The 25460-nt window shown below is 37.8% G+C and overlaps 1 protein-coding gene and 1 long non-coding RNA gene across 4 annotated transcripts; one reads left to right on the plus strand and one right to left on the minus strand.

Annotated features, from left to right (window-relative positions):
- Positions 1-8752: 8752 nt before the first annotated feature.
- LOC137061993 (uncharacterized) lies at positions 8753-19190 on the minus strand. 2 transcript variants are annotated; one of them, XR_010901189.1, is made up of 3 exons: positions 18675-18765; positions 18279-18335; positions 8753-8953 (listed from the first exon to the last, which is right to left on the minus strand). It is a non-coding gene; the product is annotated as an uncharacterized lncRNA (long non-coding RNA). The 2 variants fall into 2 exon arrangements; XR_010901188.1 differs by lacking the exon at positions 8753-8953 and adding an exon at positions 19163-19190 and having other exon boundaries at positions 18168-18335; positions 18675-18731.
- A 4796-nt stretch (positions 19191-23986) lies between these two features.
- On the plus strand, positions 23987-25147 carry LOC137062532 (cytochrome c oxidase assembly factor 4 homolog, mitochondrial-like). Of its 2 annotated transcripts, none has more exons than XM_067433405.1 (2): positions 23987-24100; positions 24205-25142. In XM_067433405.1, the coding sequence occupies exon 2, from the start codon at positions 24212-24214 to the stop codon at positions 24461-24463; it is 252 nt and encodes an 83-aa protein (XP_067289506.1). In that variant the 5' UTR covers positions 23987-24100; positions 24205-24211; the 3' UTR covers positions 24464-25142. The 2 variants fall into 2 exon arrangements, with proteins under 2 accessions (XP_067289506.1, XP_067289507.1); XM_067433406.1 differs by having other exon boundaries at positions 24018-24106; positions 24205-25147.
- Positions 25148-25460: the final 313 nt, after the last annotated feature.

A 25460-nucleotide genomic window follows, 5' to 3' on the forward strand; every position in this document is an offset into this window, starting at 1 on the left:
GCAGTGTCTCTTTGGTCTTGCTTTCTGATGCCGTTGGGTTTGCTTTATTGTGTCACTAATCTAAACCAGACTTTATATGAAATGGGTTGACTTAGAATGTCTTAAGTACATGTGTAGTCTCATCCTGTAATAATGAGTCAAGGGTCTGTCCATCTAAACCTCCCCTGTCCACTTGTGGAACACTTCAAATTAGTGACAGGGATTACCCTCAGTTATCCTCTATATTTAGCATATAGTTTAGCTTGGTGGTATGGTTCTGTTCCAGGCAAGAACTCCCTGTGCATTGTAGATAAGAGCAGCGAAAGGGCTCCCCAAGCACATGTAATGAAAGCCTTAAGCAACAAGCATGTTGCCCTTCCTCAGACAACCACATTGGACTAATAGGTAGATGTAGTCAGGTGATGCCAGCTTGACTAATGTGACCTGCTAGAACTAATGGGGAATCTGTATTGGAGTTTTTCATTGGCAATGAATGGAACTAAGACAGTGGACATGTGCTGCGTTCCGTTTTTATCATGCCCTTCACAGTGGCGCCACCAGGGGGTGGCCAGGGGTGGCCACGGCCACCCCTGGACAACCCCTGGCCACCCCACTGGCCACCCCGCTGGCCATGGCGTAGGTTTGGGGGGGGACGCTAGGTACTAGTCCCAATCAATATTTAGAATAAGCAAAATGACGCGTCCCGTATCAAACCAATACGGACGCGATGCACAAGATTGGGTTTTAGCGGCGCTTTGCTGCCATAGCGACGGAGTCTCGAGAGCATGTGCTGGAAACTTGCGCGGTTTTTAAAAACATGTCGAGCTCGCGTCCACAGTTTGAACGCAAGAGGATTTCCAGATATAGGGCTGAATAGAAAAAAAAAGGTATCATGAGTGGGTCTGTCCAGTAACTTAAGATGAACCTAAGACAAACTGCACCCTTTGCAGAGAAGCATTTCAGTGTCTCAGACTGTCTGACTGAAAGCAGCAGTGATGACAGACACATCCGTGAACTAAAGGTAGGCCTATTGTTTTTTTAATGGATAATATAATATTCCATACATTATCAGAGCTTGGCAGACTTATTTTTCTAGACATTAGAACGGTTAATTAATAGATTATAGCCTATTAATGTTATCAATTTATCATTTAGCAGTTTGATATTAAAAAAATATTTAGATTAAAATGGGACAAATAATTACACAATAATATAGTCATAATAGTAAATTAATAAAGAGGATTAAACATTTTTGAATTTCAGAATTGTCAGTAAAGTGGTAACTGGTTCAGAATGACTGCTTAAAGAGACAGTGCACCCAAAAATGAAAAATCTGTCATAATTTCCTCACCCTCAAGTTGTTCCAAACCTGTATTCATTTCTTTATGTAGAACACATATGAAGACACATTCCTACCATGGAAGTCAATGTTGCCCCCAAAGCAAACATTTGGTTACAAACGTTCTTCAAAATATATTCTTTTATGTTCAACAGAATGAAGAAACTCATACAGGTTTGGAACATCATGAGGGAGAGTAAATGATGACAGAAATTTCATTTTTGGGTGAACTATCCCTTTAAAGTACACCAATACAGGCTACTAAAGAGATCTTTAGAAATAAATAAAATAATAAAAAGTAAAATAATTTAAAATGTGTTCTGTTGCAAGTTTACATACTTGATTCCATGTTTATTGTTGAGCTGCTGTCATTGTTTCATTGTCACTCTTATCACTCTTTAATTGCCAAGTTCATAAATTATTTTCAAAAACGGATTCAAAACTGATTTGGAAAAAAAAAAACATACACACAAAATAACTTATTTTCAATATAAAAAGTGATTGTGGACTGGATATTTTTTGACCTTTTATCACAGTCTTGGACATGTCAAAGATTAGTACCAACACTGGCTCTGATGCATTGTTAGTTTGTGTGCAGCATCAGATTTACATTTTTTTAATCCCTCATTTATATGCAGTTATTATACTCTATACAAATGCCAGAAACTAAGCTTCTTTTTTCTTCTTCAGCACAGGCCTATCTAAAGGGTTAATGTTGCCACCTGGTTATCAACTGTAAAAATTCCCAACTGGGAAAACCACCAACAATCAAGAATGCATGATTATATGGTGTCATGGCTTTCCAATAATTTTTGTTGGGCTATAATGGAAGTCAATGGGGCAAAAACAGCCATGAACAGTAAATGAGGGAGGGAAAATCTGATGCTGCACAAAAACTAACAATGCATCAAAGCTAAAGTTGTTACAAATCTTTGACATGCCCAAGACTTTTATATATGTATTTTATATTTAAAATAAGTCATTTTGTGTGTATGTTTTTTTTTTTTTTTTCAAATCCGTTTTGAAAATCATTTATGAACTTGGAAAATAAAGAGTATTATTATTTTGGTACTGGATAATTTGAACTGAAGAGCCTCATAAATTAATAGACTTATTAATAAACTTTGCGCGCTCAGACAGCAACAGGTCCGCTCATGCCCGTCAGTCAACACTGAAGTCATTCTTAAAAAGGGAAGATGTGTCCGGAGTTTAGCCGACCGGATACGGCGAATGTTTAATCAGTCAGCAAGCTCCCCTTCAACGTCGTTGCTCCGGTTGGTGTACCGCTATCCTATCCCGTGCAGAGGGAGTTTGAAAGACAACCGTTTATCCCGCCCCTCAGATTGAGCTGTCAATGGTGAGTTTCCAGACCAAACATCTTGATGTGGGTCTGGCTTGTCAGGCTAGGTTTACTACACCAGTAGAATACAATTCTGAAATTATGGTTTCTAGTTTTGGTGTGCCACCCCAAGATTTTAAGTGGCCCCATCTGGCCACCCCTATGAAAAATTTCTGGAGGCGCCACTGGCCCTTCACTTGCAAACTTCCCTCCGTCTCGTTCACTCGGATGTGCGTCATTGCTTACGTTGCATGAGTGCCCACTACTGGCGGAAACTTTGCAATGGACTGAACTGGAACGCCCTAAGCCCTTGATCACTTCGAATCCACTATGGAGTTGATTTATTTATTTATTTTCCTTTACAAAATTGTTTAGTGCTTAGGGAAGTTTGCAAGTGCCTGTCTTAAAGTGGAGTGGAACGCAGCAATGGTCATCAGTGTAGTTTTCTAAAAGTGCTGGATTCAGAGAGGGTTTCTTAAGCAGTGGGGTTACCCGAGCCTGCTTAAATGCTGTGGGAAAGGTTCCCGTGTGAATAGAAGTGTTGACAATGTGAGTGAGTGCAGGAGTGATTGAAGAAGAAATGGCCTGAAGGAGGTGAGTGGGTATAGGATCAAGTGGACAGGTAGTAGGGTGATTGGAAAGGATGAGTTTAGAAATATCTGCCTCGGAGAGAAGGATGGAACCGTGTTCGCGTTAGTTGTTGAGATGTGCGTGTCAGTTTGTGGTGAGGAGAACTGGTTGCTGATGAGAGAGGTTTTGTTTGTGAAATATGATGCAAAGTCATCAGCTGTAAGAGTTGATGAAGGAGGGGGAGGAGGAGGACAAAGAAGACAGGAGAATGTTTTAAAGAGTGCGCGAGAGTCAGAGCAATTGTTGATTTTGTTGTGGTAGTATGTTGTTTTAGCAGTGGAGACATTTGTAGAGAAAGAAGAGAGAAAAGACTGATACAAGGTAAGGTCAGTAGAGTTAGAGAATGTACTGACCAGAACAAACTTTGTTCTTGTTCTTGCCACCTCGAGAAAACAAACAAGTGTCTTATTCTTGCAGAGTATGTTCCAAGCTTGATGAGTTAGAGAAGGATCAAAAACATTGCAGTTGGATAAAAGGTATTCTGACATCAACACTCCAATCGCGGAGTGAGACGTGACGAAGCCACCTTACGTATTTTTACTAAATTAAGGACAATCCAACACCTAGTTATCTACTACCCCATATGAAGAAAAAAAACCTATATGGTTCATATATGGCAACCATATATCTTCCTTGCTTAAATCATTCAGAATTATCTTGTATGTTTAATGTAAGTCCCATATATGCCATACACAAAATCAGACCGTTTATGGCCCATTTCATACTAAAGAGCACACAGACAACTTGTAGGGTATTTTTGGGTCATGTATGAATACTGCAAAAATATGAGTTTTACATGTAAACAGTATGCAATGGTATATGGTATTAGTGGAAAATACCTGATATTCATATACAAATCATATAAAGTTCTTATACTGAATCATATGCTAGTCAAATTAAAGTCATATAGGATTTATTTACATTTTTTCATTTTTTTATATCCTTTTCATTCAGATTTCATATTTTTTAATAGGGAAATGGTGTGCTAGCTCTTCAAGTTTATATACTATACATATAAACTACATATAATAATCATACATGATTTCAGTCATTATTACAACATCTCTAACATATATGATTTCAATCAATGACATACACACATTTGTGATGGAAACACTTTTATTTCAACACAAAATGAAACACTCAAATTATACTCCGCATGAGTAATTTACAATTCCAACTTGATAGCAAACTGAACTTTGCTCAGGAAAAAAAGAAAACCCAAAAAACAACAACAAAATACATTGAACACAGTATAATGGCCATCAATCAACGATAATTAACGGATTAGTTCACACCAAAATTAAAATTGACTGATAATTTACTCGCCCCCATCTCATCCAAGATGTTCATGTCTTTCTTTCTTCAGTGGAAAAGAAATTAAGTTTCTTGAAGAAAACATTCCAGACTTGTTCATCATATAATGCTTTTCAATTGCAAACAAAATGTTGAAGGTCCAAATCAATGCAGTTTCAAAGGGCTTCATAGCCTCTGCGTGATCCCAGATAAGGAATAGGGTCTTATCTAGTCAAATGATCATTTAAAAAAATGAATATACTTTTTTAACCCTCATTGTTCAACTTGCTCAGCTCTGCGAGGTGCCAAGGATGACATAATCACATGTAAATGGTCACATAGACGTAAGCAGAAGTCCCGCCCTCGTGTTTACAAAGCGCTCGTGTGAAGACTAATACAAACAGCCTTTAGCAAAAACACAATTTTCAACTTCAAAATCATCATGTATTGTTGTTTTACCCTTTTTTTGTGCTAAAGGGCATTTGTATTAGTCTCCACATGAGCGCTTTGTAAACACAGAGGCGGAACTGCATTGATTTGGACCTTCAGTATTTTGGTTGCAACTGAAAACCATTATATGCTGAAAAATCCTGGAAAATTTTCTTCAAAAAACTTAATTTCTTTCGACTGAAGAAAGAAAGACATGAACATCTTGGATGACATGGGGGTGAGTAAATTATCAGGACATTTAAAAAAATATTTTTATAAAGGCCTTCTGAAGAGAAGCTATGCATTTTTTATTAGAAAAATAACCATATTTTTGACTTTATAGACTAAAATATCTTCCGGCAGTTAACCGTGCGTGTCTACTTACGCCAAAAGAGTGACCTCTGACCTGAAGCATGATGTATTGATGAATGTGGATATGCAGAGACTAGAGGAAAACAAAACACTGGTCATGAATTTGAATTTAAAGAGGATTCGATATAAGAGAAGAGCTTGATTTTGCAGCATAATTAGGCTAACGTTACCTGTACGTTCCCTAACACTAAGGCTGTGGCACCGACATGTTTACAGAAACAAACAATTTACAAATCTTTTAGCAAATCTTGCCATTAAATAAGTTAACATTTGCATTGAGAATGACCCGCGATTGATTTCCGCCTGGCCGCGGCGCGTTGACTGCACCGTTGGTATGACCGCCTCCGCCAATACAACTACACACTACAGTTTACCCCGGGCCGGGATAATGTCGTGGCAGACCTCCTCTCTCGGTCAGTTCCTGCCCAGGCCCCGCCCACCAGCGTCAACCACATTGAAAGTGACATTATTCACATGCTACACACCCCGCTCAAGTCCACGGTACGCTACAGGAACTGAAGGCTGCCTCAGAAGAGGATCCAGTCATCTCCCAGCTCTGCATCTACATTCGTCAGGGATGGCCAAGGGAACTACCAGAGGAGCTGTTAGGCTTCTCGCGGGTCAAGCAGGAGCTCTCCTGTTGGAATGAGACATGTGTGGCGCATGGGATTTGCACTGTGATTCCAGGGGCTCTTCGTGCCAGTGTGCTGGCCATGGCACACGAGGGCCACTTGGGCATAGTGAAGCTTAAACAGAGATGCCGTGACCTGGTGTGGTGGCCAGGCATAGACAAAGACATTGAGGCCCTTGTTAAAGAATGTCCCGCATGCCTTGTGAGTGGAAAAACTGGCCGCCAACCCCCACCGCCCCTGCAGCCTCTGGCCTGGCCCTCAAAACCATGGGAGCACCTGCAATTAGACATATGTGGCGAGATCCTTGGTGCCCCCCACTATCAGCGGTTCTTGGTCGTAGTGTATGATTTACACTCCAAATGGCCTGAGCTGACCACTACTGGCTCTGTCACCTCTCAGGTCATTGTGGACTTTCTGGAGTCCCTTTTCTCCCGCTGGGGCCTTCCACAGACCATTACAACCGACAATGGCCCACAGTTTATATCTGTGGAGTTTACTTCATACCTGGAGAACAGGGGGATTCGACACATCCGCACAGCCCTGTATCACCCACAGGCAAATGGCGGGGTAGAACGCTTTCATCAATCCCTAAAAAATGGCATCAGAGCACATCAGGCCTAGGGCTGTTCCTTTAAACAAGCCATACGTCTAACACTGCTACACTACCGTGCTACCCAGCATTCAACCACAGAGGTTTCCCCAGCCTCACTCATGCTTGGTAGGGAGTTAAACCTTCCACTGGACAGGCTCCGCCCCACCGTGGTTCAAAACACACTAACACCAGTTAAAGCCTCAGTCACCCGCCGTCAGAAGCGGATGAAACAGTGGTTTGACAAGAAAAAGAGGGTCAGGATACCAGATATCACTGTGGCAGACTGGGTGAGAGCTCGTCGACCGCACAGGGAGAACAAGATGGCATCATTTTGGTCCACTCCACATCAAGTGGTCCGCCGACTCGGACCAGCCACATACCTCCTAGATGATGGCAGCCGCTGGCACGCCAGCTGCCTTCAGAAGGTGCCAGCACCTCCGGCAACGTTAACTCAGACTAGCGGGGACATAATGCCACCCAGAGTGGAGCAGGAAGACACCTTGCTGCCATCAGCTGCACAGCCTGAAAATACAATAGACAGTAAAAGAAATGGACGGAGCGTTCCCATTGACGTCAACGGCGAAAGAATGAAGTCAACCTAGGGGCACTCACTTCCTGATGGCTGAGCGAACTGCGCAGGCTCAGACTGAGCTTGAGGACGTAGATGTGACGTGAGCCTCCTGTCTGACAGCTGTGAGTCTTCTAGTAGATGTGGAAAGCGAAAGCTGAATCACGTTGTTTAAATATTTTCTCCCGTTGCTTTTGGCTCACTATGGGCTTCTCCCCATTCTTCCCCCTTGACTTTATCAGACTTTATGTCTCCACGTCCCCCCGACTGTCTTATAGACAGTAAAAGATTGCCTGCGAGCGTCTCCTCAGGTCTATACGGTAATTTCTCAACTGTGCGACAGGGTCGCGTTGGTTATGACGCAATCGTTAGCCTATTTTTACAAAAACAGCTTCTGCGGGGCGATAGTGTAAGATACAAGGTAATGGAGCCTTTTATACATTGTAGTGTTTCTTTAGAAATAAACAATGGACAAATGGAGTCTTTAAACGCCTCAGATGTAAAGTTATTCACTGTCAAAATGACTCAAAAATGAATGGGAGTCAATGGGATGCTAACAGCAGGTGATGGCTTGGTTAGCAATGGCAGCCCCTAGGGGTGGAACGCTTTCCGAGCGCTAGGTTACCCCCTTGGAAAATACTCCCTCGTTGTCACACCCAGTGCCCCCATCACCATCGTCACTGCCCTTGTCTCCAGCCTCCAGACCATTGCTCGCCTCACCTTCAGCTGTGTGTTCCCCACGGCCAGTGCGCGCGAGGGCAAGGCCAGATTACCTAAAGGACTTTGTGTCTACCTTTCATATTTGAACCCCCCAGAGAGGGGAAAATGTTATGTCCATTCAGGATAGATTAATCTGTGTTCATTTGGTAATGCCTTGCTGCGTGTTGAGGATGCAGCTGTTTTGGTCTGAAATATGATATTCCGCTTTTGAGAAAGTAAAGTGAGTTGCGTGCATAAACCTCTTGTCCAGCGTCCTTCTTATATACAACACCAACGTAAACCCGATATAATTATGACCTATGCGGCGCGATCCCACTAGATCGAGGAAAGCATTCGGTCGCCTCGCTCTCCCTTTGACTTAACACTGGAACAGCTGATTTTCGGCTGCAACGCCACATCATGCACATCAGCTCTTCCAGTGTTAAGTCAAAGGGAGAGCGAGACGACCGTATGCTTTCCTCGATCTAGTAGGATCCTATTTTGTATCAACAACACTCAATAACAGTTTATGTGATGTGTTATTCATTAACATTTATGCAATATAACAATTTGACAAGAGTTGAGAAGTAGGCAACTAGCCCACTTGCATGTGAGACTCCATGGCTGTGCAGTCTGCAGCCGCTTTTGAGTTGCCAGGTTTTATAACAAAAAAAGTTTAAATTGAAAGTAAGTGATTGTTATTGTGAAGGGTGTATTTCATACACAGTCTGACAACCTGGGAAATGTCAGTCTAACAGAAAAAAGATTAGATACGTGATTTTAAAATTAAAAAAATGGTCATGCAAATTGCAACAGGAGTTTTCGGAGAGAAATAAAAAGGAGGGCACCGGGAGATGACCTTGAGAATTAATTTTTTACTTTAGTTTTTGCAAAATCAGTATCATTTATTTTAACAACCCACAAATCACACATCGATCAGTCATTTATTATTTTTAATTTAGATGCTTGTTTGCCCCTCTTTTGCCGCCCCCCATTCCTGTCCCTGCTCAGCCGCAGCCAGTTATCTCTACATCAGCCTCGGTGGAATTTTGTTGGGCGGGATTTCTTAACACAGCACCTAAACAAAACAAAAACATATATATTTAAAAAAAATAAAGCAACAGGGGGGAAAAAAATAAGACAGTAGCACAAATATAAGTATATATATTATGGGTCCTGCACACTGTGCGATTTTTCAAAATCCTTTGCGAATGTCCCTTGTCAGACTGTACGAACATGATCGCCATGGCACACTGTAAGATCTCAGTTGACATTAATGTCAGACTGTACGATAGTGAAGGCGCGCTAAAAACGGACGCGCGCAAGAAAACTCACCCGGAGTTTTATATCATCAATGAATGACGCGTTCAGTGACAGTGAGCTGCATTACACGCGGGGCTGAAATGCTGGCTAAAAAGAAATCTCTAGCTCTCGTTTTGGTCATAGTTTGTCTTGAAAAACGGAGATATTTGACGGTCGTCGTAGGAGAAGTCACACTGCAGGATTGTGTGCCAAATCTTCTGACACTGCCAGAATTTCGTCTGAGGTAAAATTTGATCGCAGCGCTCATTAATCGGCTGCCGGTGGACATGTCAACCAAAGACGTCAGATTTTAGCCTAGGATCAGAGGAATCTTTTAGGATTAGCTAAATTTGTCCCAGACGGCCAAATCATGGCCAAAATCGCACAGTGTGCACCCGGCATTAGTTTGATTGTTTCTATAAAGACCATTCAGAAAAGTCAGAGCATTTAAACAATAAATAAACAAAAAACTTAAAGACATTTGTTTGAGAATAGTGTGAGGACAGTATTAAATATCAAGAACAACTGATACAGACACCACACATGGGTTGATTAGTGACAGAATGTTGCTTCAACACATTGTAGGACTTACTAAGGCCACTATAAGGTATAGGCTTTCCTGATGCAAAAGGGGTTTTTAGGGGTTCAAGCACGAAGTGCTGAAACCCTATTGTAATTGTACTGATTTTTATTATTAGGGGTTCAAGCATGAAATGCTGAAACCCTATTGTAATTGTACTGATTTTTATTATTATTATTATTCTGCCGTAAAACTCATCGTGCAGACCAAACCGTAAGGGCTAGAGACTTGAAACTTGGCCAATAGGTAGTACAAAAATCGAGGAGAGGTTATCAAATTATGAGCCAGATTGGCCAATAGGTGGCGCTACAGCAACCAAAAACGCGAAATGGCTCATAACGCTCAAATCGTTCGTCCTAAGGGTCAAGTGTCTTATATCATTGGAAAGCTGAGACCTTGGCGAACAAAACGTATATCTCCGATTTCATTTCCGGTATGCAAATTTTTCCGCCATTTTGAATTTTGTCAAAAACCTACTTTTGCGAACTAGTCCCTGGTTTTTTGACATATCGGAACCAAACCAGTGCGAAAATGTTCTCTCTAGTCTGAATATCAATAATTATCAAAAAAAAGTTGAAATTTTGACTCATGGACGAAAAGGGGCGTGGAAATGTACATTTAAGGCGGAGCCTATTTTACTAAAGAGGCTATAACTCAAAAAGGAAATGAGATATCTTCACCAAACTTGGTATGCATGTGTATGGGCTCATTCTGAGGTCAGGATAAAAAAAGTGTAAAGATTGACCACTTGGTGGCACTATAATGTGGAAAAAACATGAAATTAGCTATAACCACGCGACCGCTAGTCCGATTGACCTGAAAATTGGTATGCCGTGTCTTGGCCCAATCTACCATGTATGTGTATGAGGACATTGGTGTATCTCAAAAAACATGGCCGTCATAGACCAATGAACTTTGAGCACCTATTAGACAAGGTTAATGGAGGTTGATCAGAACGAAACTCAGTTGGCATGTTTGACTCATGGTCCTAGAGGTTTGTAAGAATTTTGAAAGAAATCGGCCACTAGTTGGCGCTAACGAGTTTTATGGCTCTGAAATCACGTGGTGTTGCACATATCCATGAAATATGCATATCATATGATAGATCTCCTCATGTTGAACAACTTTGCCTCTGGAACCATTGCTGTCAATCAAATCATTAATTAAATTTTCGTAATTATGTTAAAAACCTACTTTTGCGAACTAGTCCCTGGTTTTTTACCCAATTGTAACCAAACCAGTCTAGGACAATTCTATAGACTCTCTAGGTCAATAATTATTGAAAAAAAGTTGAACTTTTGCATTTGGATAGCTATAACAGGGCCATTTAGAAAAGAGGCATGGCAAAATACACTCAAAAGCCTATAAATCCTAAGGGAAAACTCAAAACTTCACGGAAATTATTGGGTATATGTGGCATAACATGTTGAAGACACATGCAAAGTTGTATGGAGATCGGAGTATAGGGGGCGCTATAAGTGTTAAAAAGCTTTGAAAACCATGTATTCCTATGGTGAATTGCCTGTTTTGGCTGTAAATGGTATTTTCCATCTCTGTAATCAGGTGGGGTTAAAACAGCCACATAATATACATATATTATGATAGATCTTCTCATAGTGAACAACTTTGCCTCTATAACCAATACTGTCAATCAAATCTTTATTTAAATATTCACAATTATGTTAAAAACCTCGTTTTGCAAACTAGTCCTTGGTTTTTCTTGCCTGATCGGAACCAAACCACAGCAGTATGATTCTCTGCACTCTCCTGATCAATAGTTATCAAAAACATGTTGACTTTTACACTTTGGGGAGCTATAACAGGATCATTTAGAGAATAGGTGTGGTAAAACATGCTCAAAAGCCTATTAATCCTGAACGAAAACTCAAAACTTCACAAAAATAGGTGGTGTGTGTGTGTGTGTGTGTGTGTGTCTGTCTGTCTGTTTGTCATGCTAGCAAACAGCACTTCCAACATGCTACACATGCTAGCAGTGATTAGCTAAGTGTTAAATCAGGCAAATAACATAGTAAGAACTCTATAAACATTATAGTAACCATCTGTGACAGCTAACAACTGCCTAGCAACACCATAACAACCATCAAGAACAACCTAGCAACCACCTAGCAACATGTTTATCATGTTAGCTAAGTAAAATAGTAATTTTGTCATACAATTGATTAATATTGTTCTATAATTCATATTTAGACTTTATAAAGTCACTACTATAATATTTATAATCATATTTTGTCAGTTAATCATTTCATTTCACCTGATATCTCTCAAATTCATTCAGTGCTTAAAAACCTTTCATGCAAAAGGTGTCAAATGCTTAAAGACCTTAAATGGCTTGAACCCCGCTAAATGCTGCTCGCAGCTTTAATTATTATTATTATTATTATTATTCTCCGCTAAAACGCATCGTGCAGACCAAACCGTAAGAGCTGGAAATTTGAAACTTTGTCAGATGGTAGTACTCATGTTGGGGAGACCCTGAGAAGCTATGACCCCAATTGGCCCATAGGTGGCGCTATAGCAATCAATTGCGAGAAAAGGCTCATAACTCCTAAACCGTTTGGTCCACACTCAAGTGTCATATATCATTGGAAAGCTGAGTCCTTGGCGAACAAAATGTATATCTCAGATTTTATTTCCAGTATGCAAATTTTTCCGCCATTTTGAATTTTATTGAAAACCTACTTTTGCAAACTAGTCCCTGGTTTTTTGACCGATCGGAACCAAACCAGTGTCAAAATGTTCTCTGGTATCTGTTTATCAATAGTTATCAAAAAAAAGTTGAAATTTCGATTCATTTATGCTAATTGGCTTCAAAATGGACGTTCAGGGCGGAGCCTATTTTACTAAAAAGGCTATAACTCAAGAAGGAAATGAGATATCGTCACCAAACTTGGTACACATGTATATCGGCTCAATTTGAGGTCACCATAAAAAAATCGCGATGATTGGCCACTTGGTGGCGCTATAATGCGAAAAAAACATGAAAAGGGCTGTAACCACGCGACCGCTAGTCCGATTGACCTGAAAATTGGTATGCAGTGTCTTGGTCCAAGGCCCCATGTACTTCTATGAGGACATTGGCGTATCTCAAAAAACATGGCCGCCATCGGCCAATGAAATTTGAGCACCTATTAGATGGGGTTAACAGAGGCCGATCGGAACGAAACTTGATGGGCATGTTTGACTCATGGTCCTAGAGGTCTGTAAGAATTTTGAAAGAAATCGGCCACTAGTTGGTGCTAACGAGTTTTATGGCTCTGAAATCACGTGTTTTTTCACGCATCCACAAAATATGCATATCATATGATAGATCTCCTCATGCTGAACAAATTTGCCTCTAGAACCATTGCTGTCAATCAAATCATTAATTAAATATTCACAATTATGTTAAAAACCTACTTTTGCAAACTAGTCCCTGGTTTTTTGACCGATCGGAACCAAACCAGTGTCAAAATGTTCTCTGGTCTCTGTTTATCAATAGTTATCGAAAAAAAGTTGAAATTTCAATTCATTTTTGCTAATTGGCTTCAAAATGGACATTCAGGGCGGAGCCTATTTTACTAAAAAGGCTATAACTCAAGAAGGAAATGAGATATCGTCACCAAACTTGGTACACATGTATATCGGCTCAATTTGAGGTCACGATAAAAATATTGCGACGATTGGCCACTTGGTGGCGCTATAATGTGAAAAAAAACATGAAAAGGGCTATAACCACGCGATCGCTAGTCCAATTAACCTGAAAATTGGTATGCAGACATTGGCGTATCTCAAAAAACATGGCCGCCATCGGCCAATGAAATTTGAGCACCTATTAGACAAGGTTAACAGAGGCCGATCGGAACGAAACTTGTTGGGCATGTTTGACTCATGGTCCTAGAGGTCTGTAAGATTTTTGAAAGAAATCGGCCACTAGTTGGCGCTAACTCAAAAGGGAAGCTCAAAAATTCACGAAAATTGTTGGGTATATGTAGCATGACATGTTGATGAAGCATGAAAAGTTTTAAAGAGATCGGACTATAGGTGGCGCTATAACTGTTAAAAAGCTATAAAAACCATGTATTTTTTATGGTAAATTGCCTATATTGGCTGTAAATGGACTTTTCCATCTATTATTTCAGTGTTTATAATCTTGCTAAATAAAACTTAATGTCTTTAATGCCTATGTGCTTAAAAGGCCTTAAATGCTTGAACCCCGCTAAATGCTGCTTGCAGCTTTAATTAGGGGTTCAAGCACGAAGTGCTGAAACCCTATTGTAATTGTACTGATTTTTATTATTATTATTATTAGGGGTTCAAGCATGAAATGCTGAAACCCTATTGTAATTGTACTGATTTTTATTATTATTATTATTCTGCCGTAAAACTCATCGTGCAGACCAAACCGTAAGGGCTAGAGACTTCAAACTTTGTCAATAGGTAGTCCAAAAATCGAGGAGAGGTTATCAAATTATGAGCCAGATTGGCCAATAGGTGGCGCTACAGCAACCAAAAGCGCAAAATGGCTCATAACTCCTGAACCATTGGTCCTAAGGGTCAAGTGTCTTATATCATTGGAAAGCTGAGACCATGACGAACAAAACGTATATCTCCGATTTCATTTCCGGTATGCAAATTTTTCCGCCATTTTGAATTTTGTCAAAAACCTACTTTTGCGAACTAGTCCCTGGTTTTTTGACATATCAGAACCAAACCAGTGCCAAAATGTTCTCTCTAGTCTGAATATCAATAATTATCAAAACAAAGTTGAAATTTTGGCTCATGAACGAAAAGGGGCGTGGAAATGTACATTTAAGGCGGAGTCTATTTTACTAAAGAGGCTATAACTCCAGCAAGAAATGAGATATCTTCACCAAACTTGGTACACATGTGTATGGGCTCAGTCTTTGGTCACGATAAAAAAATCGCGACGATTGGCCACTTGGTGACGCTATAACATGGAAAAAACACAAAAAGGGCTATAACCACGCGACCGCTAGTCCGATTGACTGGAAAATTGGTATGCAGTGTCTTGGCCCAAGGTACCATGTCTGTCTATGAGAACATTGGCGTATCTCAAAAAACATGGCCGCCATCGGCCAATGAAATTTGAGCACCTATTAGACAGGGTTAACGGAGGTCGATCGGAAAAAAACTCAGTGGGCATGTTTAACTCATGGTCCTAGAGGTCTGTAAGAATTTTGAAAGAAATCGGCCACTAGTTGGCGCTAACAAGTTTTATGGCTCTGCAATCACGTGGCGTTGCACACATCGGCAAAATATGCATATCATATGATAGATCTCCTCATGTTGAACAACTTTGCCTCTAGAACCATTGCTGTCAATCAAATCATTAAATAAATATTTGCAATTATGTTAAAAACCTACTTTTGCGAACTAGTCCCTGGTTTTTTGCCCAATCAGAACCAAACCAGTCTACGACAATTCTCTGGACTCTCTAGATCAATAATTATCAAAAAAAGTTAATTTTTTGCATTTGGATGGCTATAACAGAGCCATTTAGAAAAGAGGTGTGGCAAAATACACTCAAAAGCCTATAAATCCTAAGAGGAAACTCAAAACTTCACGAAAATTGTTGGGTATATGTGGCATAACATGTTGAAGACACATGCAAAGTTTTATGGAGATCGGAGTATAGGGGGCGCTATAAGTGTTAAAAAGCTTTGAAAACCATGTATTCCCTATGGTGAATCTTTGTAATCAGGTGCGTTTAAAACAGCCACATAATATGCATATATTATGATAGATCTTCTCATACTGAACAACTTTGCCTCTATAACCAATACTGTCAATCAAATCTTTATTTAAATATTCACAATTATGTTAAAAACCTCATTTTGCAAACTAGTCCTAGGTTTTTTGCCTGATCGGAACCAAACCACAGCAGTATGATTATCTGCACTCTCCTGATCAATTCATATTTAGACTTTATAAAGTCACTATTATAATATTTAAAGTCACATTTTGTCAGTTTATCACCATTTCACCTGATATCTCTCAAATTCATTCAGTGCTTAAAAACCTTTAATGCAAAAGGTGTCAAATGCTTAAAAACCTTAAATGGCTTGAACCCCGCTAAATGCTGCTCGCAGCTTTAATTATTATTATTATTCTCCGCTAAAACGCATCGTGCAGACCAAACCGTAAGAGCTGGAAATTTGAAACTTTGTCAGATGGTAGTACTCATGTTGGGGAGACCCTGAGAAGCTATGACCCCAATTGGCCCATAGGTGGCGCTATAGCAATCAATTGCGAGAAAAGGCTCATAACTCCTAAACCGTTTGGTCCACACTCAAGTGTCATATATCATTGGAAAGCTGAGTCCTTGGCGAACAAAATGTATATCTCAGATTTTATTTACAGTATGCAAATTTTTCCGCCATTTTGAATTTTATTGAAAACCTACTTTTGCAAACTAGTCCCTGGTTTTTTGACCGATCGGAACCAAACCAAAGTCAAAATGTTCTCTGGTCTCTGTTTATCAATAGTTATCAAAAAAAAGTTGAAATTTCGATTCATTTATGCTAATTGGCTTCAAAATGGACGTTCAGGGCGGAGCCTATTTTACTAAAAAGGCTATAACTCAAGAAGGAAATGAGATATCGTCACCAAACTTGGTACACATGTATATCGGCTCAATTTGAGGTCACGATAAAAAAATCGCGATGATTGGCCACTTGGTGGCGCTATAATGTGAAAAAAACATGAAAAGGGCTATAACCACGCGACCGCTAGTCCGATTGACCTGAAAATTGGTATGCAGTGTCTTGGTCCAAGGCCCCATGTACGTCTATGAGGACATTGGCGTATCTCAAAAAACATGGCCGCCATCGGCCAATGAAATTTGAGCACCTATTAGATGGGGTTAACAGAGGCCGATCGGAACGAAACTTGATGGGCATGTTTGACTCATGGTCCTAGAGGTCTGTAAGAATTTTGAAAGAAATCGGCCACTAGTTGGCGCTAACGAGTTTTATGGCTCTGAAATCACGTGTTTTTTCACGCATCCACAAAATATGCATATCATATGATAGATCTCCTCATGCTGAACAAATTTGCCTCTGGAACCATTGCTGTCAATCAAATCATTAATTAAATATTCACAATTATGTTAAAAACTTACTTTTGCAAACTAGTCCCTGGTTTTTTGACCGATCGGAACCAAACCAGTGTCAAAATGTTCTCTGGTCTCTGTTTATCAATAGTTATCGAAAAAAAGTTGAAATTTCCATTCATTTTTGCTAATTGGCTTCAAAATGGACGTTCAGGGCGGAGCCTATTTTACTAAAAAGGCTATAACTCAAGAAGGAAATGAGATATCGTCACCAAACTTGGTACACATGTATATCGGCTCAATTTGAGGTCACGATAAAAATATTGCGACGATTGGCCACTTGGTGGCGCTATAATGTGAAAAAAACATGAAACGGGCTATAACCACGCGATCGCTAGTCCAGTTAACCTGAAAATTGGTATGCAGACATTGGCGTATCTCAAAAAACATGGCCGCCATCGGCCAATGAAATTTGAGCACCTATTAGACAAGGTTAACAGAGGCCGATCGGAACGAAACTTGGTGGGCATGTTTGACTCATGGTCCTAGAGGTCTGTAAGATTTTTGAAAGAAATCGGCCACTAGTTGGCGCTAACTCAAAAGGGAAGCTCAAAAATTCACGAAAATTGTTGGGTATATGTAGCATGACATGCTGATGAAGCATGAAAAGTTTTAAAGAGATCGGACTATAGGTGGCGCTATAACTGTTAAAAAGCTATAAAAACCATGCATTTTTATGGTAAATTGCCTATATTGGCTGTAAATTGACTTTTCCATCTATTATTTCAGTGTTTAAAATCTTGCTAAATAAAACTTAATGTCTTTAATGCCTATGTGCTTAAAAGGCCTTAAACGCTTGAACCCCGCTAAATGCTGCTTGCAGCTTTAATTTTTTATTATTTTTTTTATAGATATTTTAACTGATGAGCTCAACAAAAATCAAAAGTTCACAGTAGATGCTTCTCATGTATGAGTATATGACAATAAAACGTGAAACTTGAAAATATGTGTCTAAACTTCTTGAACATACATAGTGCATGCAATGGATAAGTGCTCCACAAAGTACTCAGAACTGCTGAGAGACAACAATACATAACAAATCTATGACTAGCTTAACCGACTAACAACAGCACAGCTGAAGACTATAGTAGGCCTAAAAAGAAGAGCTGTAACTATAGTCTCCCTCTATTTGAGAGACATAAGTGTGTTTGACTTTACTATACATAAGATGAACTTTTATGCTAAGTACGTAGAGCAATATTATTTGGATTATAGACACATTACTTCCACATATGGGGGGGGGGGGGGGGGTAGTAGTAGGCTAGTTAGATCCATCTGCTCATATATTGTGTTCCTTATGACAAACTTCACATGTCTGAGACCAAAGTGAACTTCAGCTAAGAACCAAATTATAGATTAAATGTTAGGGTGATGATGGGCACTGTGTACCTGTGTTGGAGCTGTAAACTGGACAGGATCTGGAATATGAGGGGGGCTGAACATTGCCTGTGGAACAGATAATCATATTATATGTAGGGAGCATTAGTTTATAGACAATTTGAGGACCCTGCAACCACTGGTCCCTCTGATTCAAAAGCAAACCAGCCATGTTGACGATATGTGCCGAACTTCACCTCTGCTATGACTCTCCCGGTTAAAGCCAGCAAAGTGGCAAGCTAATTATGGTAACGTTAACGCTTGCTGAAAACACATCCCGTTAAAGCATTTTCTAGGATACAATATCTGATTTAAACACTTCTACAATGAGTTTACTTATGCATTATCCTCTAATGGTGATGAGACACAGGGCAACCTTGGCGAGCAATGCGGGCCTAAATGACTAACCTTAAAACAAGAGATGCCAGGAAACAAATCTGGAGGCAGTGGAGGATGAAATAAAATCTAATACATTAAGGAAAGAACATTAATATGTTGACACACAATATTACAGTACAGTCATTACCAAAATGTTGAGAATTCATGTTATTATGAATAGCTAAGACAAATCAAAAGTCAAACTCAAAGAATGTGCCAGGCAGTTAAAAAAAAAATGTAGGATGCCAATAATCAAAATGGGGTAATAGGGGAAAGTTACATACGTGTGTATCGATATATATGTGCAAAATAACTTTAACTAGATTAATTAAAGATAGTGTTTCCCATTTAGGGCTGGACGATCCAACGATAACGATATCTATCAATGATACATCTTTATCAATAACGAAAAATGTCCTATATAGTGCTCAAAAGTCAACAATTGGGAATTTACATCATTTAAAGAAGTCTTTGAGAAGTCTTTAGTTGTCATTGAGGTTAATTAAAAACATATTTACTGTGCAAAGGTAAAATGGCTCTAAAAAGGGTGTATGTAATAGCGCCTGTTGAGAAAAAGAAGAAACATGAAAAGGAGTCAAATATATTGCAAATGCCTTTGTGTTTTAATTTATCTTTATTGGCTAAAACATGTTAAGAACATAGCAAATGTAGGATGACTTCTAGATTGATCACTTACAAAAATCAGATGAAAATCGATCACTGAAAAAACAGAAAAGACAATGAATCTATTTTGTTTAAATTTAAATTACAAAGGTTAATAAAGATTGATAAAGGCTCTAGTGTATTCTATGAATAGGTGTGTGTCCCAAAAAAAAAAAAAAAAAAAAAAAAAAAAAAAAAAAAAAAAAAACACTTACTACACTTACTTTTACTTTACTACTTCATAAACACTTATTTGTCTGATTCTAGTGGCTGTGCGCTTGAACTAAACTGAGCTCTTTGATTGACAGGTCTACTCTTAACATTACCATAGAAACGCACAAAAAAAGAGCTGCCTTTATTTTAAGTATGTCAATTAGACAACATCATTAAAAATACCCTCAGAGTGTATGAGGTTAATATTATAAAAGGACAGGTGCCATTTTTGTGTGGACAAAAGACAGTCCGTCAATTTATGACCATTTATTAGTTTAACCTTCAACTTCAGAGTCAGCCAATGAATGCCCATGAGCACTTTTTTGAGTGTGAGGTATATTTCTGTGATGTGTAGAGGTACCTTTGGATGAGGGAGATTGTGCATATAATCCTCCAGACTCTTTCTAAATGAATTTGTGTTTGTAGAAAAAGTTTTTATTTTTTTATTTTTTGGGGGGGGGGGGGGGGGGGGGGGGTTCTTGTGTATTTGTTTTACAGATTTTTTTGTCAATAAATGTAGAGGATTTAAATTTGGTGTGTTTATTATATGAAATTGCAGCTGTATTATTTGAAAAATGTAATTACGAATGTATTTAATTATTATATGTACATGTAAATTATGTTAAAGTATATTTTAGTTAACATTAATTGCTTGTCAGTACATTGAGCAATGCATTTTAATTACATTTTTAAGACAGTAGAATGGATTGTGAAAGTATATATAAAGTTGTATTAAAGTCCCACTTAAGTTGTTTAAAAAAAATCACTCTTAATGGCAACTTATTGCATTTTATTTCAAATTAATATGTGATATATTTGAGATCAATTACATTTAATGTGTATTAAGTGCGTTGAAAACATTGCATTTAATTCACACTTGAGTGTATATTTAGCTGACATTAAAGTATGTTTTAATTCGGATTAACTGCTTGTCAGTACATTGAGCAGTGCACTTTAATTACATTTTTAAGATACTAGAAGCGATTATGAAAGTGTTAAAGTACCACTAAAGAGGTTTCAAAAAATCACTCTTAATTGCAACTTATTGTATTTTATTTAAAATTAATATGTGATATATTTGAAATCAATTACATTTTATGTGTATTAAGTGTCGGAAACACTGCATTTAAGTCACGCTTAAGTGTATATGTAGCTGACATTAAAGTATGTTTTAGTTCACATTAATTGCTTGTCAGTACATTGAGCAGTGCATTTTTAATTACAATTTTAATACACTAGGAAGCGATTATGGAAGTACATATAAAGTTGTATTTAAGTCCCACTGTGGGGGGTCCCACCATGTGATAAATTTGAAATCAATTACATATAATGTGTGTTAAGCGCACCGAAAAAATTGCATTTAATTCACAATTAAGTGCATTTATTATAAGTATATTATCTGTGTAATAAGTAGCCTACACTTTATAAAAGTATACTAAAGTGCACTTTTTTCACAAGGGAAATAAATAAATAAATACCATATCTAGACTTCACTTGACCACTTAACCCGTTTAATCACAAATATTTTTTTTCCAAACTGAGTACATGTATTTTACTCCTTAGAGCTCCCTAACACAGACTTTATGCCCGGTCACAATAGTGACCGGTGGGAAACAGCATAGTCATAATTTATGCAAATTATTCAATTGAAAACACATAGAAAACAGTTTTGGCTGTTGATCCCATTTGTCATTTGTTTATTTTTGTGGATCTGTTGGACCTCATGCATGCTGTGTGCAGCATATCTGGCAGTTGGGGGTGACTGTGTTGGCTCAAATGGGAAGTGCCAATATGGGGAAGCCCATTTGCCAGGCGAAACGTCCCTGCTAAGGTCATTATCTCTTACTCTCATGAGATGAGAGCAGCCTGGGGCTAATTAGGGCAGAAATCATTCACACTGACTCTGCCTAATTTGTTTCTGTCTTGGATTGGCCTTAATAAGACAGGCGAAAGAATCATTTTGTCAATGTTACCTTCTTTTAGAGGAAATTGTAAGTCATTAGATTGTTTTTGAGTGTGTATTTCTCACTTTGGGTTGTTAATTACTTTATACTTTATGTGGCACAAATTACAATGAGATTTTCTGACTGCATTTTGTTTTAAACTATATTTTTAAGGCCAACCAACGGTCTTTCTTTTTGACCAATGTCAGACTGGCTGTGACCACTCAAAACAATGTAGACATTTGGTCAATCCAATAGCTTCTGACCAGATCTAATTATTTGTAGTGGAAGCTTTGATTAAAATTAATTCTGATTAGCATGTTATCGAAGATAAAAAATAAGAAAAATAAGAAATGTGAAAATTATGTTTTAATATATTACTCTCCAAATTAAGACAGATGTCTACTGTAATGTTTGTTCATGAAGCCATACAATTCTTAAATGAAACAATGCCTTCACATGTCTCATTTTAATTACATTTAAACTACTTAACTGCTTGATATTTTAAAATATAATAATTGAAAGAAAGAAAGGAAAGTTTCACGACTGGTATATCACTTCAATTAATTTGTTTAATTAACAATTTACTTCATCAAGTGCAGTCATGCAGTCTTTCTCCATCACTTCCACGTCTAGTATTTCCTGAAGCATGCAAGATTGTTTTATAAGTTAGATATATTTAACATCACATATACAGGTACAAAACCAGCCCAATGGTAAACCGATGTACAGTATGGCAAGTCTGAAAATGTTGAAAATGTTCTAGTGACTGATCACATCTAAATTTTTCTTAATTGGCCGAATTTAAATTCCGTGGATTGATGCAATTTAATCCACAGAAATTACATTCGGCCTACTGAAAAATTTGATCAGACACTAGAACATTTTCAATTGAAGACCTGATTTTTATTTATTTTTTTACAGTGCTCTGACCTCTGATTTACACTGTAAGGGTTGTTGCGATTCAAATCAACACTTTTTTTTTAACTCTGATAAATTAACACCATAAAAACAACAAAAAACGGGATATTTTGCTGTGTAGTTTACCTTTATTTTTGTCAATATAGGAAACTCCAACAGTCTTCCTTCATTTGACAGATGGCACATTTTTATTTCAAGGCGCTATTTTTTTCCTCATCCATTTAAAACAAAACATTATTAGATATTATTATTAAATAGTAGGCCCTATACAAAACATATATTTTTACTTAATGATAAACAATGTTTAGATCAAGCAAAAATAAGTTTTATTGAATTGTAACCCCCCACAAAATTACAAAAATAAGGATGAATGATATATGTTAACATGTCTTATTCTTACCAATAGTAATAAAATAATGTGCAATTTAGTAATGAATATACATTAAGTGTGCCTTCAAGGACAATTCCAGTGAAAAATTAACCTGGTAATTAACACTTACCGAGTAGATTGTTCTCTGGGATTCGTTTTCATGAAAATCGAATAAAGAGTTTTATCTCTAAAAACAGATTAGTTTATAACGCTATATTGGGTACAGAATAAGTCAAAATAAATTGCTAGTTAATTTGCACTCCTCAAATGATGTGTTTTCGCTTCGATGAGTAATGTAGCCAATCACAGACATGTTTGTAGATTTCTACAATGCAGTTGGCCAATCACAGGTGTTGAATTTGGAATCCTCTCACCGCTCAAGGGTGTTTGTCCAGGACAGGTTCTGAGTTCAGTTAACACGCGTATCAATCCTCTGTAAGTGCAGACATTGTGTAAATGGAGATTCATTGTTTTCCAGCTTCACTGATTATAGCGGAACTTTGTGAGATTGCGTGTTTATTGATGAGTGACAGCTTTTAGTGATTATAAAGTGCACATACACGCTTCAATACACTGACCTATCCGCATAACGTTACGGGATTCACTCGAAAAAAATGTATGACTGACAGTTATAAATATTAATGTCAAAATCAATGCATCACTGAATCTTTGGTAAGTTTTAAGGACCACTACATCGAGCAAATTTAGTTTAAACTAATAATCGTTTGCTCTACTCGCGTTTTCCACTATGAACTCTCCCATCATATAAGTGTACATAAGTGTAATAACAATGTTTTATATTCACCATTTTTTTTAATATATATATATATATATATATATATATATATATATATATATATATATATATATATATATATATATATATATATATATATATATTGCACGTATCATACACTACAGCCGTACAGCGTCTCTGATGAAAATCAAAAGCTGCTCTTTTTTTTAAATGCTGGTGCCAGATTTACCTACTCCAAAACCAGTTCGAAACTACTGGCTCGCTGACTTGCATTTGTTCATAAAGATAACCTTTTCACGTGCTAGTTGTGACAACAATATATCATATTCAGGTAGAATAACTATTTGCACTTTAGATTTACTAAATGTGTCGTGAACAAGCGCTTCAGCACATTTCTATTGACTGATATAACATTGACATCTAGTGGATAACAATTGCAATTACACGTACTGCCATTTTATTTCGATGAAATGGACTCGGACCCTAAAACATGTAACACATTTCCTGTTCGTGATATGAAATGTGCCCGGCTGCGGTTTGACAAGTTATGAAGCCTTCTTGAAGTTACCTCTTGATATCATTACAAACTGTAAATGCAAGTTTATTAAAATATTACACCTTTAATAGTTTTTTTTTTTTCATACTGTGACTCAAGCGTGAAAGAAAATCGAATAATGATATTTTTTCTAATAGTAACGTTATGGCGTCAACTACTCCATCTCCTCACAACCGGAACAGAGAGGAGGATGAGGATGATCCAGTGGATGGGATGATCTCCAGGACAGGCTGTGCTAAGCTGCACTACGCTCTGCAGGACTGTATGGCTGAACATCAGGACTGGAGGAAGTGTCAAACTGAGGTTCAGAAGTTTAAGGAATGCATGACCACCTTTCAGAACACTCGAAAAGAACAGCTCCTAAAGCAAAGGATTTCAGCTACACAATCTGCCTGATGCACAGTCCTCTATGAACTAACGTTATAAAACATCCATCTCGAAACGTGAGCGTGAATATTACATTAACAGAACCAAGAATGATACTGTTTCTACATATTGTAATCTTTTGCATCTTATAGTTTGACGGAACAGTTGAAAGACGTTCATACATGAATGATAACTGAAAATGATTTTTTTTTAGCAGTTTATTATTAAACGTTTTGCCACACAGAATCTAGCGTGAGTTTTTTTTTTAGGGTTTAAATTATATCTCTTACGCTCACAATACTGCATTTAATGTGTTAAAGATGTGTAACATTATAGTGAGTAAAATGGGACACATGCAATAATAGAGGGGTACTCTATGGAGCTAGAAATATGACAACATTATCTGAATTTGAATTGTATAAATCTGAATTATTGACAAGTGTTATCTAACAAAATTGAATATTTTGTTGCATTTTACATAGTTCTGTATTTGAATTTTTAAATGTTGAATATAGAACATTTGAATTTGAACACATCTGAAATGTTTTTATGTCGACATGTATTTTCAAACAGCAGATATTTTGTCTGGATATTAGACTGGAAATATTCAGTTTTTAAAAATACAGATTCAAGATTTCAGATGAAGAAATTCAGAACATCAAATTCAATATTCTATAATTCAAACTGCAGAAATTCAGATCTTACAGAAAGTAGATCAGAGGTCATCATCAGGGAAGAGTAAAGGATGTCAGAAAAGTTAAATGGAGCACCATCATTTTCCGTAATGTAATAATAAAAATGAAACTTTAATATATTTTAGATTCATTGCACACCACCTGAAATATTTGAGGTATTTTATTGTTTTAATACTGATGATTTTGGCATACAGCTCATGAAAACTAAAAATCTCAAAATATTAGCATATTTCATCCAATAAAAGAAACGTGTTTTTAATACAAAAAAAGTCAACCTTCAAATAATTATGTTCAGTTATGCACTCAATACTTGGTCGGGAATCCTTTTGCAG

Source organism: Pseudorasbora parva, chromosome 23 (assembly GCF_024679245.1).
Source record: "Pseudorasbora parva isolate DD20220531a chromosome 23, ASM2467924v1, whole genome shotgun sequence".
Lineage (NCBI taxonomy): Eukaryota > Metazoa > Chordata > Actinopteri > Cypriniformes > Gobionidae > Pseudorasbora > Pseudorasbora parva.

What these genes read in the sequence shown, in the direction of transcription:
- LOC137062532 (XM_067433405.1), top strand. Translation starts at nt 24,212, where the DNA reads ATGGCGTCAACTACTCCATCTCCTCACAACCGGAACAGAGAGGAGGAT.